The 19,205-nt window shown below is 42.6% G+C and overlaps 1 protein-coding gene across 2 annotated transcripts; it reads left to right on the forward strand.

Moving 5' to 3' along the window:
* Nucleotides 1–336: 336 nt before the first annotated feature.
* jade1 (jade family PHD finger 1) lies at nucleotides 337–13,184 on the forward strand. 2 transcript variants are annotated; one of them, XM_085342978.1, is made up of 12 exons: nucleotides 337–429; nucleotides 1,927–2,009; nucleotides 2,288–2,425; nucleotides 3,025–3,092; nucleotides 3,773–3,930; nucleotides 5,224–5,408; nucleotides 6,304–6,515; nucleotides 6,996–7,163; nucleotides 7,443–7,559; nucleotides 8,598–9,191; nucleotides 10,793–10,910; nucleotides 11,602–13,184. In XM_085342978.1, exons 2-12 carry the CDS (start codon nucleotides 1,934–1,936, stop codon nucleotides 12,645–12,647), a joined length of 2,880 nt encoding a protein of 959 aa, XP_085199104.1. In that variant the 5' UTR covers nucleotides 337–429; nucleotides 1,927–1,933; the 3' UTR covers nucleotides 12,648–13,184. The 2 variants fall into 2 exon arrangements, with proteins under 2 accessions (XP_085199104.1, XP_085199102.1); XM_085342976.1 differs by lacking the exon at nucleotides 2,288–2,425 and having other exon boundaries at nucleotides 11,602–13,182.
* Nucleotides 13,185–19,205: the final 6,021 nt, after the last annotated feature.

Genomic DNA, 19,205 nt, shown 5'->3' on the forward strand with positions numbered 1-19,205 from the left:
CTTTTCTCACTAAATGTTTGTTTTTATGTTGCTGATGGTCTGTCCCTGTAGTGTGTGGTGTCCTTGACAGAAAGCAGAGACTTTGTTGTCAGTAGAAACCCTCCGTCGTACACACTTGGGAAAGAATTATGCACACATTATTATGGTTTGTTGACACTCAAACTGGCAACCGGGTAACGTGGGTTGTTACCGAGGCTGTGGAAACTTCTTGTTTTTTCCTGCAGTGATCTGTTGTCGGATTACTGCTACCAGTTTCGGTTTTGCTGCCCTCTAGCGGCCGATGCACATAGCTGCGTGTGTGCAGAGTAATCTCCTCCCCAGCCGCCACTGTGTTTGTGTATGTGGAATGCGGGTCAAGCGGAACTCAAGGCAAAAACTGCGCTTCGCTTCAAACTCAAAACAGCGGCTCGCATCGGCCTGACGTGCTCTGTACGTACTATGCAATTTATTTAAACTCTACGCTGTTTTAATTCAGGTGCATATGTACCAGAATTATTTTATCTAGACATTTGAGCGAGTTTATATTTCTAGTATGGACGTACTAGCAGTCCGCTAGGAAAACGCGACATCGTCATTTAAAATGGCGCCAAAGATTAACCTCAACCAGTGGATCGCTGGTAAACCTACCACACTGTGCCCTGCTGGTTAGCTGCATAGTAGCGAAAAGGCAGTGTTGTATTAACGATGAGTTTAAATTCACGTGTTGTTTTTGATTTGGTGTAGTTTGTTTTGCACAAGAATTGACCCTTAACCTTTGACAGCGCGCTGTCTGTGCCGTGGGATTTAGTGAGTGGCACCGTAGAACCCTGTGTTATGTTAGCAACATCGGCTAATAATGCCAAACACAATCTACATTACGTGTAGCCTCCAGCTAACTAGTTAGCCGGTGTGCTAACCAACAACGTCAGCGAAACATAAGGTGTACAATGACTTTAGACAACAAAATTAAATATTCGTGATACGAATTAGTATCCATATGTTCTGTTTATTAAGTTAACTTATTTGTATATAGCGAATGTTGTTGCTAACTTAAAAAAATATAAACATGCCAATTTGAGGCGCCGGTTAGGGATGGGCCTTATGTTACATAACGGAAATAGGAGATTAGCAACCAGGCTAACATTAGCCATGTAGAGTTGCAATGTGACTTAAAAAAATGCAATGCTCCGTGGTCTGCTTAGAACTTGCATCCGTATCCTTATAACACAAGGCTGCCAGAATAGCACCGGGGAGCATTTGTTTTGATCAGCTGGTGGCTTGAGCTAGTTTCTCGTAATTTAGCTCGTACTTTCTGCAGCCTGCTTGCTGGAAGGAGGGGCGTCGCACAGACCCTGGCTAGCCTGCATTTAGCCTAGCCAGCTAAATTAGGGTTAGCACCTTTCTCCCTCTGCGGGTTGGCGGCGGATTCTGAGAAATTTCCTCCTGTGCTCTTGGGAGTTGAGACTCCGTGCACGGGCAGCCTGATCTTATAACAGTGTTGCTTCCTGTCAGTGCAGCATGCGGTAACTTCTTCTCGAGCAGTGCCTGGTGCGTGCGTGCGTGTGTGTTTATACAGCCATGCTGGCTGATCAGGACTGTTGGGAACATATTTCACCACAACATGATCGTTTTCTCAGATTTTGCATAATCAATACATCATACCACCGTGTTTAGCTGCAGTGAATTGCAGCTAATTGATAATACCCAGAAGAATATTTTTGGTCAACATGTTTGCTTTTGGTAATGGTGTAACTGAGCATGATTTGGTTACAGCATTGTGCAAAGCCACTCACCAAAAGTAGCATTTACTAACTGACTCGACTTTCTTTGTGTGAGGGGTTTTAAGGCAGCCTATTAATCTTACTACCAAATCTTTTCCACAGTTGTTTATCGTGTACCTTTTCATCCTCCCATTCTGTATCTCCACCTCATTTCTTGTTTGTGAAGTGCCCTTATGCCGGAGCTCCGCAGACAGGTGACAATGAAGAGAAGCAGACACCCCAGCAGCAGCGATGACTCGGACAATGGAAGTAAGCAAAAATATTGTCTCTGCTGACTCATTCATACCAAGTCCACATATAGATGGGAATGAGGGTTGGCACAACCCTGCCAGCACAAGTGCCAAGCACCGAGATAAGTTCAGACAAAGCGAATGACTTCATGAAGTCTGGCTATTTTTAGAAGTAAAAGTAAAGTCTTTTGACAGCTTCCTTGATAACCATGACACTTTTGCTTTGCAGTTAGACTTGAAAATGTATCTCTAATGTTATTGGTGTCAGTGTGAGTAAGTCTGTACTTCCATATTCAGGAAAGAAGAAAAGAAAGAGAAACAAGTGCAGTAGATGGACAAACATAAAGGAAAAGCAAAAGAAGTCATGTAGTCCGAGAAACAGGAGACAGAGTAGGGACAGGAGGAATGTTTGGACCTTTAAAGACATCCTGGCAGGTCAGGCAGATGGTCTCAAATCTGGGAACAGCTTGCAGTTGTTGGTTTCCCTCAGAGGTTGGACTTTTACCACATTGTTTAAAATGCTGCCCGGAGCTGTAAATTACAGAAAGCAAAGTACATGCTTCATTATGACTGAGCATTCGTATCATTTTGCCATCTGTTATAAAAACAAACCCCAAGCGCTTACTGGAAATTGCTTTTAGCCTGGTCTGTTTTAGGGTTTTATTAGACAGACAAGTTAAAATATTTAATGCCATAAAGCACACCACAATGATCAAGCACTTTTTATTGTGGTTCTTGCAGTTGATTAAAAAAATCAGAACAAAAAAACCCCATTTTGATCATCAATTTCATACCTGGCCCAAAGTCAAATTGGCGACTCTAGCTGATAAAATGAAATTGAAAACAGAAAATGTCAGTTGCCCCAGTTTGACTATCCAAATGAGCCAGGCGTTTCTCTCAAGTTTCCCCTCATTGGGGGAAATCCAGACGTATTTAATGGTGTGAAGTTGTTTATTAGAAAATCAGCAGACTTGGGCTGATGCTCAAAGAAGAAATGTGGGTCTGTACAACAGTTTGTGGTGTTTCTGTTTCAGGTAATTCCACCTGCTGGTCCCAGCATTCATCGCAGCACAGGAGGTGGACTGGGCAGAAACCCTCTGAGGTACGCATTTGGTCTCAAACTATTTATTGTGGTTTTTAAAAGGTTGCTGTAAAACTTGAAATGTGTAGATTATAATTAATGGCCCTTCTTTTTTGTCAGTCTTGTACTCTGGGATCGTACTTTAGATTTTAACTAAAGACGTGTATATGTGGCTGACAAATGAATGTGAAAATGAAAGGACCAGCTGGCAGCACATCTGTAAAATAAATGTTTATGTGGTTGTTTATACGTGTAAGAAAAGACGTGCTATCTTGGACCCACACTCCAAGTGTGTCCTTGAGATGAAAGCACGTTTGCTGTTATCTACTGTACAGTCTGTGGACTTGGTCCCTGCAGTCCACTGTGTCCTCCCTTTCACTAGAGAGCCAATCAAATTAAAGCAAAACAATGACTTGAGCCAATGCAGGATCCTAATTTGCTGTCTTTAGCTGTGAGGGTCAGTGTAGTCGATTATTTTTTCCTTTCTTTTTTTTTAACCTGTTCAAACAGTGATATACGTTTTCATACATTCTATATTTATTTATCAGTTGCTTTGCAAAAATGTAATTTAGCGAACCTTCAGCTTTCTTCTTTAAGCTGATTGAAGTTCTTGACGCTGTTGCAGAGACGAGCTTTGTTTTGCAGCAGTTTTCTCTGAAATCTCATTATACACTTAGCAATGTTCATGTTATGTGCTGCAGGTTTTCAGGACGGACCTGATCACGGCCATGAAAGTGCACGACTCGTATCAGCTGAACACCGAGGACTACTACGTCCTAGCTGACCCATGGAGGCAGGAGTGGGAGAAGGGCGTCCAGGTCCCCGTCAGCCCCCACTCCATCCCACAGCCTGTTGTGAGGTAGGAAATAAAAGTAACACATTCAATCTCACTCATAGTTCACTTCAGTGAATAAGAGGCAGCGTAGCTGATGGAGACTTTGACACTTCTAGCCCTTTCCCACTTGTACCCACTTGGGTTGGCTCGACTGGCCTTGGTTTTTATGGTTTTCGATTAGGTGGTAGAACCTGAAACTGTGTACTTAAAAAAAAAAAAAAAATGTTTTAAATACCTACTCGACTGGGCTTCTGAGCAGTGCAAAAACGTGATGTCAATTGGCTAGTCAGTGGTGTAACTCAATGAGTCATGAGAGCACGCCTTTACGAAAATCAAAACTGCCATTTTTGAAACCGAGCAACAAATGAAATGGCTACACAAAAAACCCACAGTGGTCCCAGAGTGACAAAAAGCTATACACCGAGCAGCAGGTATGCCATCGCCTTGACGTTCTCCATTGCTTTGGTGTTTGTGTGATGTACAATGAAGTCACGAGACCACGTTGCTATAACAACCCAGCATTAGGTGATACTCGGCTGTAACGGAAAACGTCTGAAACCGAGTCGAGTCAAGCTGAGGCTCCAAGTGATTTAGCACAGCCTGTGTAGAGGTAGATCAAAATATCAAGCTGATGGTGCTAAAATATCACCTTGGAAACCTGTATTGTTTTATCTGTCGACCACTGAGTGCTGAAGGGTTTTCGTGGTTCAGAATTTGCCTTTAGGGGATGTCAGTGAGCAAACACAGTCCGTGTATGATAAAGGCAGCGAGTCTGTATCATCCTGCCTAACAGACATTGATGCATTTCAAGAAAATATGAGTAAACGAAACCCTTATTAACAAAACATTTTTAGAATGCTGGTGAGTTTCTGGTTAAAGCCTCTTTGAGGGGACACCAGAAATCCCGCCGTGCAGGAAATACCCTTCTAACAAAATTACAGCAGAGAAATGTTACAGTGTTACTAATTTAGTAACAGTGTTTCCATTCATTTGTATGACCATGAAAGATAATCTTTTACCATCCTGTCTACTGTTCATCAGTATCAGAATTGTAAATATTACATGTTTTATAAATTTGAGGGCTGTTTAAGTGCAAACCAGGAAATCGCATCCTTTTTGAAAGTGTCATTGAAAAGAAAAGTCCTTGAATGCCTTAAAAAGTCCAGAGGTGCTTTTGGGTCGGCTAGGAGCTACTGTAAAGCCTGCCGTACATGTTAGACCACCAGTTGTTGGTTAATAATGTATAGTTCGATTAAACATGCTACCATAGTGTACTGCATGTGCACGATAGTGAATGTGAAGGTCTCGGTTGTGCAGGGTGCTGTCCGAGAAAGGAAAGGAGACGATGTTTGGTAGGCCAAAGAAGTTGATCCGGACATCAGGCACAGAAGTGCTCGGCTACGTGGACATCCGCACGCTGGCGGAGGGGATGTGTCGCTACGACCTGAACGAGGAAGACGTGGCCTGGCTGCAGGTCATAAATGAAGAGTTTACAGAGATGGGTGAGTCACTGAGTACATATTTGTTCTGTAGCTGCTTGTTTGATGGTTAAATCTGTAAGTTATTTTTAGGCTCAGGAACTGAATATAGTTGTTTCTTTTGTTTTTTGTTGTATCAAATGTATCAAATGAAATGAAACAGAGCAGATGAAAGCGTTTTAAAGCTGTGTCCACAGCTGCAAGGTCTGAGATGTTGACATCAAGCTTTACACTCTGTCAGCCTGCTTGTTTGCCATCAGTATTCAGTGAAGTTCATTGAAAGATTAGTATTATTATCTATGTATTTATTATAGATCCTTGTTGTATAAACAGACGTGCAGTACAGGTTTGCAGTCACAAAGCTATTTTCTTCAGAAGGAGCGTGAGCTGAGAGACGCAGAGAGCCAGCGAAATCTGTCCTGTTCATCTTTCTTGTCCTTGACACCCTCATAACCTCTCCTGTGCTCCTTCAGCTGCAAGCTGTGTTTATATACAGACTTGGTTTTTGGGTCCAGTTTGTATTTTGAGTAAAGAGTCCGGCTTTTTTTTAGGCTTCTTGTGTTACTGCACTGCTGTTTCCAGTTTCTTTTTGATAACTCTCAGTGTTGTATGTGTTATTGAGCATTTTGTGTCTTCTGTCTGCTTTTAGATGGATGGAAAATGTAGGTGTAATTACAAATTAAAAGCCAAACAAAAAGGGCATTTACTCAGCCCACAGAGAAATATTGATGCTTAAATTGTAGTGAAATTGAAGATGATAAAACCCAGACTCTCCTGCAGGAGGCAGATTTATTTTTTTTTCATCACTGCAGTCTGATCATATTGTCTAACCAAAAGTGTAAGAGAGCATCAACAAATAAGGTAACTTTATAATACCGGTAGATCAGGACATCTTTATTCATGTATATTTTTTCCCCAGCTATTCCGCCACTGGATGAAATCACCATGGAGCGTGTGATGGAAGAGTTTGAGCGCTGCTGCCACGAAAACATGACGCACGCCATGGAGACCGAGGAGGGGTTAGGCATCGAGTATGACGAGGATGTGGTGTGCGATGTTTGCCAGTCACCTGACGGGGAGGACAACAACGAGATGGTGTTCTGTGACAAGTGCAACATCTGCGTTCACCAGGTCAGCCGTCATCTCCCTTTAAAATGAGAAAAAAACACAGCAGACAGAGGACAAATCTGTCATAATTCCCACAGAATATTGTTCTAAATCTGTTAATGTGCGATATGAAGTCAAATCTGTTTTCTTTTGTCAGTTTTAAACTTTTCCCTGTCTAGTAAAAATATATGAAGTCACTCCCATTGAATAAACTGGCTGCGTATTGCTAACGTCAACAGTTATTTAACTTTTTGTACATGAAAGGACTCAAAATAAAATCCTTCCCGTTTTAATGTTTCCTGTAGGGGAAAAAGATGGATTTTGTTAACTTGTTCAAAGAAAAAAGAAAGTTGCAAGATTTTAGAGATTCGTCTCACTGAGGCAAAAAAAGCGACTTGTCTTACATTTTCGGTTTGCTTTTCATGTGACACACCTACTTCCTGTCTGCGCCGTCATTTCTGCTTGCTTTCTGGAAACTGAGCCACTGTTTGGGTTTCTTTTCAGGCGTGTTACGGCATCCAGAAAGTCCCTAAGGGCAGCTGGTTGTGTCGGATCTGTGCCCTCGGCATCCTGCCAAAGTGCCAGTTGTGTCCCAAAAAGGGCGGAGCCATGAAGCCCACCCGAAGTGGAACTAAGTGGGTCCACGTCAGCTGTGCCTTGTGGATTCCAGAGGTGAAGATCAGTCATAATTTCTGTTTTTTAATCAAATGGTCATTGTGGGACTCTAGTAGCCTCTACTCTTCTTCTGATTGGCTGCTCCTGACAGCTGCTTGTCTTGTTAAGAGTCGTAGGTTTTGATCCCACTTGTTTAAAATGTTGGTAACCATTTTGACACACATGGCAGTGACACTGTGTCTAAGACCACTCTGCATGTACTTGCATTTGTCAACACCATGTGCGCTGACGTTTGAGCAACTCGTGTCCTCTTTGTGTGTTAAACCCTCTGTGCAGGTGAGCATTGGGAATCCAGAGAAGATGGAGCCGATCACCAATGTGTCCCATATTCCCAGCAACAGATGGGCTCTGATCTGCTGCCTCTGCAAAGAGAAGACTGGCGCATGCATTCAGGTTATTAACAATCCACGGTTCATTTAATGTGAAAAGCTCATCCAGCACGTGTCAGTAACTCAGACTACGGGAGGAGATTTCCACAGTGTGGGCATTATTGATCCACACCGGGTGAAAGGATGCATCAGTGTTCTTCAGTTTACATGTACTGGAAATCAAGGCAGTGACTTCACACCTCAGCAGGGTGGAGGCTTAAAGGCACAGCAGATCACCCAGCAGTGAAATGTTTTAGTGTGTGGTTTTAGATTTTGTGTTAAACATGTTAAATTCACAATAGTAACAACATAAAAGTAAGGCAGGAAGACAATTTGACACACAGCAGATCTGGACTGAGTGATTTGGAGAAAGAAATGATCTCTGTGTATATTTAGGCTGAATGTTGGTGCATGATATATGTGTTGGTAGTGTGAGATATCAGCGCTGTGTGGATGGGCATCCGCCCTAAAAACTGTGCCAAATCAAATATGCGGATCCACCCGCTGCGGCAACCCTGTAGGAAATACGAGGGCAGCTGAAGTACATCACACTGAGATGGCACAATCATCAAAATTCTTTCTGATACAATTTTCAGAAACCTTAGTGATGTCATTCATAACATTTTGATATATTTGACTGTTTTCACTTCTTATTAAGCTGAAGGTACTTCTGTTTGTTTGAAGTGGGTTTGTATGAGAGCCTGAGTCACAGCAAGTAGAGGGCTGGAGTGTTACTTTGGTATTTGATTGGTTTATTTTGATCAATTAAATACCTGTATGTTGTTTTTGCTGCCCCCAAATGGCAAAACACAGAATTGCAGGTTTAAAGAATAACTAGAGAAGAAATTTGATGTTTCTGATGCTAGAGATTCTTTTTGGTTTGTGTCTCAGGCTGTGCTTTGGTGAATTTGACATCTTTGACAGCATTTCAGTTTTGGCATTTTTAAGTAATAAGTTTTTTTTGTTGTTGTTGTTGTTTTATTTAATTATATATTATATTTCCTGTAGGAATGGGGGACAAAAAAACTAATTTTAGTAAACATTTTTCTGTTTGTTTCTTTAGTGTTCAGCAAAAAATTGCCGGACTTCCTTCCACGTGACGTGCGGCCTCCACGCCAACCTTGAAATGAACACTATCCTCACAGATGACGATGAGGTCAAGTTCAAGTCTTACTGCCCCAAACATTCTGGGCTTGAGGGTGACGAGTCCAGGGACCGCGACTCGGGTGACGAGGAGAAGGAGAGTGCCAGAGACAAGAAGGGCAGGAGGAGAGTGAAGGTGTTAGAGGAGGAAGATGCCGCCTCCCCCTCTTCATCTTCCTGTGTGGCCCCTCAGCTCATCGATAGAGCACTGACCAACCCAGAGGCACTCAGCAAGGAAGAGAAGAGAGTCAACCTCCGCAAACTGAAGCTGCAAGAGATGGAGGAAGAGTTCTACCAGTTTGTAGACGTGGAGGAGGTAACTAGTAACTTGAAGCTGGTGCCTGAGGTGGTGGACTTTCTCTATCAGTACTGGAAACTGAAACGCAAAGCCAACTTCAACCAGCCGCTTCTCACGCCCAAAAAAGACGAAGAGGAGAGCCTGGCACGGCGCGAGCAAGAGGTGCTGCTGCGCCGCCTGCAGCTCTTCACACACCTCCGACAAGATCTGGAGCGGGTAGGTTTTGACTCCACCTGCAGCAGGACTCACAGGCGCAAAGACAACAGCGGAGGCAAGAAGAGAAATGTTATGAAGAGCAGGGGATGACGAGAGAAACGCTTAAATGCAGTTCAATAAATTCTCAGTGCAACATAAAAGTCTGCTGCTTATAGAGGAGAGGAGGGCTGCTGGTCATTTATTTATTTAAAAACCAAAACAAACAGGCTTGATAAAGTCCACAGAGGGCCTTTCATTAGTACAGCAGACATAACTGCTTGTATAGGTACATTTATTCTACCATAACCATCTTTTAAAAGCTGGACAAAACTCTTCTAAGATGACTGATGTTATATAGAATGGACCTTTGGCACTGTGAGCCAGCTCTGTGGTAAAAAACATGGAACAACAATCTTTACCATGCGCTGCATGAAACTACACGATCACTAGCGGTTTATAATGCTTCTTCAATATCTAATCAGCAGGTTTGCCTACTGACTGTGATCCACAGTATTGCTGTATGAGGCTTTAAATGAAAAAATGTGCTCTCGGTGCTGAGTTTGGTTGTGAGAGCTGCCATCTTTACCACATTTGGTGGTGAAATATTCCAGCCCTAAATCGACCTTCTGCAGGTCTCCAAACATTGAAGCATTAATTTTTAGAAAACCAAATACAATCACTAAGCTGATGGATGTAATTATCCTGCTGTATTTCAAATCCAGCCTGACAGAGTAAGTCACACTAAAGAGTAAAAACAAACAGTTCAAGTGTCATGACTTAAAATAGTTTATCTTCAGTTGCTCTGCTGATATCTGTCCTCTTATATTTTCTGAACACAGCAGGCTAAATCCTTCTCACCCTCTTGCCCTCTGCTGTTGAGACGTTTGGACTGGCTAGTGTTACATTAGCCCAGCCAGTAGTGCTGAGCCTAAAAACTGTCCTGGTAGACACACACAAGCTAGTTGCTGTTTGACCTTGAAACAAAGACAAGTTTAAGTGAGACATTCAAGAAGTTTATGCTCTCTGTGGGCCAGGTGAGGCCCAGGTGAGACATTAGTACTTTTCTGCAGGGGTACTCAGTTGTGTCAGGGAAAGGAAAGCTGGTTATGGCTCCAGTGTTTATATTGACAGTCTGTCTGGTTAGTTAGCTGTGTGCTGTGAGGTTGATCCCAGATTACATTATCACAAACACAAAACATCTGGTTCAACACATCTTAGGTTACGTTACAAATACCAGAGTCTCTGTTACAGAGTGCTGTGGATGAGTCACTCTGTCGGGAAACCTGTTTACACAAACGACCAGGTTGACGTCTCCATAAAGTATATTTAACTGGTTAATCCCATCATTCTAAAACGGATTAAAAATATATTTTGTGTTACTATCACATAACTTGACTGAACTTGGTCAAGTTTCCTGTTTTTGTTTTCCTCTTCTTCTGTAATTGTGAAATCTTATCCAGGTTTCTGAAATTGGGATATCAGGTTTGTTTGTAGAAATGCAGAAATGAGGCACTTGCTCACGACAATTAAGTCAGCAGAAGTGAAAAGACAGCACGAGCCGTAGTTGTTGTAGGATGCAATCTGATAAAAGCGTGACTAAAGAAGCTGCTAATGCTCCACAGGTTCGTAACCTGACCTACATGGTGACTCGGAGAGAGAAGATGAAGCGGTCGTTGTGGAAAGTCCAGGAGCAGATCTTCCAGCACCAGGTCCGATTGCTTGACCACGAGCTGCTCAGCGGTGAGTCCATGAGATGAACAAACTGTTAACAGGTTTGCATGTGGTAGCTTCCACATGAACTTTGCATTCATGTTAGTAAACCTAGCTAGTAGACGGTGTGTCCCATCAGCTTTCTCAGGTCTGCAGGTGAGAAAGCTGCACGTTACAAACTGCAACCGCCTGCAGTTCGTAACGTGTTGAGATATTTTGTATTGAATTATAAAAGTGTGTTTCTGCACACACGACTTCTGATGTGGGGTTTGGTCATTTCTGTATATTTGCACCCAGCAACTATTTGCTGAGCTGATTGAAAGGCCATCAGTAGGCGACGTGTTACAGGCTACGTCAAGTAGATCTTTCTGGATTTCCTTGATGGCGTCGCTGATCGCACGTGGAAACTTTGGCGAGAGAAGAGCAGAAATTAGGATGTGACTTGCACACAGGTCATGTTCCTCATCCTATTCCCAGGTCTGATTCGTGCTCAGTAATAAGTCAGCACAATGTTAAAGCTACTTCCTGTATCAAAAGACTACAAATGCTTGCTACATACTAAAAAAATTGAACTGGTGCTCACAGCAAAGCCCTGCGTTCTGCTGTTGGCCTTTACCTGAGGATAGAAATATTAGAAAAAGCAACTAATTTGGCTGGTTGATAATTACAGATAGTTACCTCTCATGTTTTAATAAACCTGTATGTTTTTTGTGTGTTTCAGGCGATCCTTCAGCAAAGGATCTGGAAAAGCTGTTCTCTCTGGGCTGGTTATCGTCTCAGGGCTCCCAGTCTAGCTCCTCCTGGAGCCCCTCTGGACTGAAGACCAAACGAAAGGAAAAAAGGAAAAGCAGCGAGAGAAAAAGCCTGCCCAACTCACCGCACACTCAAAAGAAAGACAATCTGAGCAAGGCATCGGAGACGAGAGATAGCAAAAGTTCCCAGATCAAAGAGGCCGCAGCCATGGAGGCCAGAATCCAACACATCAGCCAGGAGACACAGTTTAAAAAACTCCCAAAGCCAGAGGTCATTCAGGAACCAGCCGTCGGCAAACTGCCCAAGCATGAGAGCCGGAAAGGCCCGAGAAGGGAGGCTGCGGAGCCCGAACTGGAAGCGAGACGAAAACGGGATATTGAGCATGAGCAGGAGGAGAGGAGGAGGAAAAAGGGGAATGATTCCACAGAAAGCTTCACCAGTCAGGGGAAGAACAGGTTTGGGTCAAAGCATCTGGAGAAAACGGTGTCCATCAGACTGGTAGACATCAGAAACTCTGACTCAGACAACTACTTCATAGATGAAGGGATCAAAAGAAGCCCGGTCTCTCCGGATGTGACGAGCAACACTAAATGTAACAAAGCCAGCACGGTGTCAGACACCGCTCCCAGCGCCAAGACCAACGGCTGGCTGAGGAGAGCCTCGGCCGACAGCTCCCACGCATCTAACGGTCCCGAGGCTGCACAGCTGAGAAGCTGGGGGAAGTTCAGGATCCCAAAGAGGAGCGAGAAACCCGCAAGTATAACGGAGCAAAAGCAGGCGGAGCTACACAAGCCCCTGCTCAGGCCACTGACCAACACGCCCAAGCCGTCGTACCCCAGGACCCGACTGCGCACGGGGACGGAAAACGAGGACTACACGTCTGACTCCAAGGCGGGCGACGGCGAGCTGGAGCCCTGCCTGAAACGATGCCACTCACACCAGCTGAGAGGCGACTCGTCACTCAGCCGCCGCTACGTCTCTGACATCATTCGCCGGGGCGTCCTGGCGTCCTGATGACGGAACAACTCTTAGAAATGAAGCTGCACTGTGTTGTTCGGAGAAGAACGACAGCCGCTCTTTGTACCTTTATTTTTCTCTAAATCCTAAACAAAACAAATAAGGCTAGAGTAAAAACAGAGCTGATATTTATTTTTTATTTGTAACATATGTAAAACTGGGAAATATTTTATTTTATTTTGTGCTAGTTCTTTTTTTTTTCCTTTCCTCAGAATAGAAAGATGTCAAGTTGCCACTTAATCGCTCGCTCAGATATAAACAAGCAATAGCATCAAAGTTGGGATTGTTGCTTGGGACCATAAGCTTGCTATGTCTTTTCTTTTCGTCTCTAGTATTAAACTCGGCCATGAGTCAGTTGCACTTAGTGGAAGAATCAGAAGCAGGTAATCCTCAGTCATACTGTCAGTGATCAGGACTGCATAGGCCTTCTTTTTAATTAATCAGGCTTCATCGGACCTCGACCGCTTCAAAGAGGAGGTCAAACTGCCCTTTTAACGCTGTTTAAACGGAGTACTTCTTCAGTCTGTGGTTGTCCTACGCGATGACGCCGGGTGGGGGTGGGTGGGTTGGCAAACTGAAACAGGAATTCAGAATGTTTTACTCGTCATCAGCACTTAAGTGTAATTTGAACTGCGATCGTATCCATCATGTGCCTAACTTTTATTTGAAGCGTTTGCACTACGAGAGGACGGCACAGGTGTGAGTAGAGTTATTTTTACACTGAATAATTAAAACAAACAAAAAAAGAAAGTGTTTTGTACCCTTGGCCGCTGCTGTACTACTGTTATGCAAAATATTATTTTTTTGTTGTTGTCTTAAAGAGGAATAAAAACTCTACTGGACTGAAAAATGGTTTCTGTGTCTCATTGATGAGTTGTAGAGATACAGTAACTCAGTCATTCAAGGTATATGTTAAAATGCTCTCATCTTGAAGATCTCCTTATAAAAAAAAATACATTAACTTTTTTCCTGGTGTGAGTAGTTGGTTCATGTGTGAGGACCTGCGTGCATGTCTGACTCCATGAGGGCCTGTTGCCCTGCAGAGGGACTTCTACTCGCTTTGCAGCTTGACTGAGAACATCAGGAGTGCCAGGTCCACCTATGGGTGCCCTGAATGCAGGTTACAGGTGTGGAAGAGTCTGTAGACACTGGCAAATGTTAGGCCGCCTTCAAACGTCCTCCAGTGTGACTGGTCAGAGCTGGTTTTAGGAGGATGTCCTTGTAGGAGGATGTCCTTGTAGGGTCACACAGAACCCTGTGTGGTACAGCTCAGACTCTACAGGTCTCAGCATGTTAAATGTTAAAGCTTATGACAATACCATTAAAGACTGAGGGCTGCTGAGCTTTATGTTTGCAAAGCTGCATCTAACACACCACGAGACTTCTGGAACAACGTCCCCTGAACAGGTGACCAAAGAGATGTTCGGTAATGAGTCAGCGCCACGTTTGGTGAAAACCAATCACATCCACATCAGCACAAACACGTCATGATGGCTGTTGAGGGAGAGGTGACGATTAGGATCTTAGAGCTGTGCGTAACCTCAGTGAACTGAAGCAAGAAGAGTGGGACAAAAATTCCCCCACAATGATGTAAGAAACTGACAAAGTCACTGAAAAACATTATGTCAAGTTATCGCTGCTAAAGGTGCTTCATAAGTTTCAAAGTGACAAACAGCTGATTTCAAAGAGAGGCATCAAAGGCATCTCATCTTCATTTTGGTGGAGGGAGAAAACTAAGCCAGTAATCAGATTACTTCTCATCTCTTGGTCCACAGACTACAGTGGAGTTCAGTGTGGTTCTGTGAATGAAGGTCAACATGGTCCATGTAAGGCAAGGCAAGGCAAGGCAAATTTATTTGTATAGCACAATTCAACAACAAGGTGATTCAAAGTGCTTTACAGAGACATTAGAAACAAAAACAAATAAAAAGCATGATTTAAAATTGATTAAAACAAGCAAACAAACAAACTAACTAAACACGCACATTTCACACCTGTTCGCGTGATCTGAACCCTTATCGTAAGGGGAGCTACCAGTCCTTCTGTGGACGAGCTACTTTCTATTTTAAATTCCCTGAATTTAAAATACTCTCTAGACCCAGTCTAGACCCAGCTGGGGAGCTACCCAGAGCTCTAAACCCACTTAACAAACAAACAAACAAACAAACAAACAAAACAGTATATAAAATCAAAACAGATAAAATCAGAAATAGATAAGATCAGTAGTTAGTGTAAGTTTTGAAATTTAAGCTTAAAAGTGTGGATTTGGTGCTTTATTCAAATGCAGCTGAGAACAGGTGAGTCTTCAACCTGAATTTAAATAAACTGAGTGTTTCAGCTGATCTGAGGCTTTCTGGGAGTTTGTTCCAGATATAAGGAGCATAAAAGCTGAATGCAGCTTCTCCGTGTCTGGTTCTGACTCTGGGAACTGATAAAAGACCGGATCCAGATGACCTGAGGGATCTGGAAGGTTCATACTGGGTCAGGAGGTCACTGATGTATTTTGGTCCTAAACCATTCAGAGCTTTATAGGCCAGCATCAGAACTTTAAAGTCTATCCTCTGACGGACAGGCAGCCAGTGTAAGGACCTCAGAGCTGGACTGATGTGGTCCACTTTTTTGGTCTTAGTGAGGACTCGAGCAGCAGAGTTCTGAATGAGCTGTAGTTGTCTGACTGATTTTTTTTAGGTATACCTGTAAAGATGCTGTTACAGTAATCAAGCCTACTAAAAATGAATGCATGGACTAGTTTTTCCAGGTCCTGTTGAGACATCAGATCTTTTATCCTTGATATATTCTTGAGGTGATAGTAAGCTGATTTTGTTATTGTCTTAATGTGTTTTTCTAAGTTTAGGTCTGCATCCATCACTACACCCAAATTTCTCGCCTGGTTTGTGGTTTTTAGATGTATAGATTGAAGTTCTCTGGTGACCTGTAATCGTTTTTCTTTGGCGCCAAAGACTATTACTTCAGTTTTGTTTTTGTTTAGTTGGAGAAAATTGTGGCACAACCAGTCATTGATTTCCTCGATGCATTTACCAAGAGCCTGTACAGGGCCTCGGTCTCCTGGTGACATTGTGATATATATTTGTGTGTCATCTGCATAGCTGTGATAGTTTATTTTGTTGTTCTTTATAATCTGTGCCAGTGGGAGCATGTAAATGTTAAACAGAGGGGGTCCCAAGATGGAACCTTGGGGAACTCCACATGTGATACTTGTCTGCTCAGATGTGAAGTTACCTATTGATACAAAGTATTTCCTGTTTTCTAAGTATGTTTTGAACCAGTTTAGTACAGTTCCTGAAAGACCTGCCCAGTTCTCCAGTCGTTTGAGTAATATGTTGTGGTCAACTGTATCAAATGCTGCACTGAGATCCAGTAAAACTAAGACTGACATTTTTCCACTGTCTGTATTCAGACATATGTCATTAAACACTTTGGTCAGAGCGGTTTCAGTGCTGTGGTTCTGTCTAAAACCTGACTGGAAGGCATCGTAGCAATTATTCTGTTTTAAGAAGTAACTGAGCTGTTGAGAAACTGCTTTTTCAATGATCTTACTTAAAAATGGGAGATTTGAGATCGGCCTGTAGTTTTTCATTTGTGTCTTGTCAAGATTGTCCTTTTTCAGTATAGGTTTGATTACAGCAGTTTTTAGTGATTCTGGAAACACACCTGATAATAAAGAAAAGTTGACGATCTGTAACAGGTCTGACTCTAAAGTCTTTGAGACCTTTTTGAAAAAACGTGTTGGCAGGACATCTAAACAGCAAGAGGAGTTCAGTTGACCTAAGATATCCTCCAGGTCATTGCTGTTAATCGGGTGAAACTGTTTGATGGTGTTTAAACAGTTTTTCGGTGGACACAGTACATATCCTGGATCTGCTGTTGATGTACCAATTGCTTGTCTAATCTTTTGGATTTTGTCTGTGAAGAATTTGGCAAAGTCATTGCAGGCCATGGTCGAATGAAGTTCAGCTGCCACTGACACAGGAGGGTTTGTTAGCCTGTCAACTGTAGAAAATAAGACCCGAGCATTATGGCTGTTTTTAGTGATGATGTCAGAGAAGTAGGACCTCCTTGCATTCCTCAGTTGTAAATTATAATTGTGAAGTTTCTCTTTATAGATGTCATAATGAACCTGGAGGTTTGTTTTTCTCCATCTGCGCTCAGCTTTCCTACACTCTCTTTTTTCATTAGAGTCATCAGAGGCTTGTTAATGCAAATCATCTTGCAGCACTGGGATGTAGCATTGTAGTACCTGGATGTTGTAAAGATTCTTTTCTCCTCCTTGATTCACCTCGTTTCCTTTTCTCACCTTTGATTGGCTTTGGAGTTTGCCCTTAATCGCATTCACCTGTCACATGTTACATAAGGACTGCACTTACTCTTTTTACTCCCACATAGGGCGGCAGCTGAGAGTTAGCAGCCCACATGTGTCCTTTACAGCAACAGATAGATGACTGTTCATTCACATTCTGACTGGATGAGCCCATGATGACCTCAAGATTCCTTTGAACCTCCTCGTTAACACTGGACACTGAGGAAATTTGACTCATCGTCTCGTTGGCAGCTTAAAAAAAAAAAAAATTCCATCACAACTAGAAAATTCCAAAGATGATTTGTGATTTGAACGTCTTTATTAAAAACAAAACCACAACTGACTTTATGCTGTATAAAGCAAATCTTCTGGCTCCTGACTGAATTATGCGGAGGCGTGCCATCTCACACTGGTGTCTCGGTGAAAACAGACGTACATTTATTTCTCTCAGTTACACAGAAAAAAAAAAAGCAGACGGTGGATACATGTTCAACCACTTTTTATTGCACGATTCAGCTGACGTGAGATCCTGCACAAAAGTGTTTCAGCACTGCATCAAGGGGAGGATGAAAAAAAAACAAACAAAAAGGACAAAACTTGTATATTTACAATAAATGCATCACTATTACCACTTATACATTATGTACATATTAGTCTGGTTTACTATGACAGTAGTTACAGAATGAAACCCCTACACGCATTACACTTCAGCTCTACAGGGAATTACAGTGCTTTCAAAAGAAAAAAGGGACTGGTTGGACTACATTCACTCAACAGAACAATAAATCAAGGTTAGGATGAAGATAATTAACATAGGAAGTCAAAAATACTCGCTGAACATTTGGACACGTCCCAGTCACATGCCCTGGGGAAAAACTTTACAAAAAAAAAAAAGTGCAGTTATTAAAAAACAAAAAACAAGAGAACAGCATCCTGATGGATGTATACAAGTAAAATCTGCTTCTGAGTCTTTTTTAACAGATTAAAAAAAATAATAAAAAGTTGCTGAAACAAGCGACCTGTTTGGAAGAGAGAATTTAAACAGTCAGACAAATGTGAAGTTAAAGGCACAAGCAAATGTCTGCAGCCTCGTGACCGACTCAAAGAGAGCAGCAGCAGCGAGACCTAAAAATGTCAAATCCGCTCAGGAAGCATAATCAGCACTTTTCAGGCAAAAACTGGCAAAAGTGTGGAGGTGTCACATGATTACAGCAACCTGATTGTGCTCTTCCCTCGACAGGTGTGTGTGCTTTTCAGAAGCAGTGGTTTCAGAGCTCTATATTGTCAGACTTGGCTCAGCTCAGCACTTTAAATAAAAGAAAATCATTACATACATGAAGATACACCTGTGGGAACGCTGTTTTAACACCTTCAGGGGAAAAAAAAAATTAAAATTGGGTGGGGTGAGGGTGTTGGTGGCTTGGCTGATGCTTTCTGGTGCAGAAGGTAAATGCAGAGACTCCCCCCTGCACAAATATCAGGACTTGCTTTTAGGCATTCTAGTGAAATGCTGCACAATCGAACAGAAGCACTGAGCTCCCTCACTCAATGTTGATGTTCTTGTATCGGAACCCCTCAGCGTCAGGCCTCGTTTTGGGACTAGGGGGACATGGTGGCTGTGCCCATCCTTACACCGTCTGCAGGGTGAGGTTATGAAACTTGCATCAGCCAAACACGGGCCAAGTATTTTAGCAGTTTTATGCTCAGCCAAGCGTCTGACACGTAGCCCTCGGGGCTCATCGTTAAATGCGACAAAAGTACACGTCAAATATTAAGATGCATTACGTTAGCCAGTGTGCTGTCGTCTGCCAGCGCGTGAGTGTTAAATAATAACCGGACTGCAGTTCTGAGACAAAAACCTCCGGAGGATTTAAAAAAAGAAAGATTTTTTTTAAATCTCAGATTACGTCGATAAAAAGCCCGGCTTTCAGACAGTATTATTATATCTCAAGCCTAAAATCTGCGGAGATCAGATATCAGACACTACAGTGGATATTTTAAAAAAAGACAGAGAGAGAGAGCACCTTAAGGACTCTGAACTGACCCGAAAAGTCACCGTCATTCCTTCGAGAATGTGGCTCATCATCGAACAGAGTATTTAAGACCTGGAAATCCTCCAAGTAGTGTTTTTTTGTTGTTGTTTTTTTTTTCAAGTCACAGGGCAGTTTTCAGACTGCTCTCGTTTTTAATACCTTCTGTAATCCCTCGTTTACTGGACATGCTTCACACTGTTCAAC

This window comes from Diplotaxodon limnothrissa, linkage group LG19, assembly GCF_057381915.1.
Source record: "Diplotaxodon limnothrissa isolate DT_005_m linkage group LG19, D_limnothrissa_male_GT1.1, whole genome shotgun sequence".
Taxonomy (NCBI): Eukaryota; Metazoa; Chordata; class Actinopteri; order Cichliformes; family Cichlidae; genus Diplotaxodon; species Diplotaxodon limnothrissa.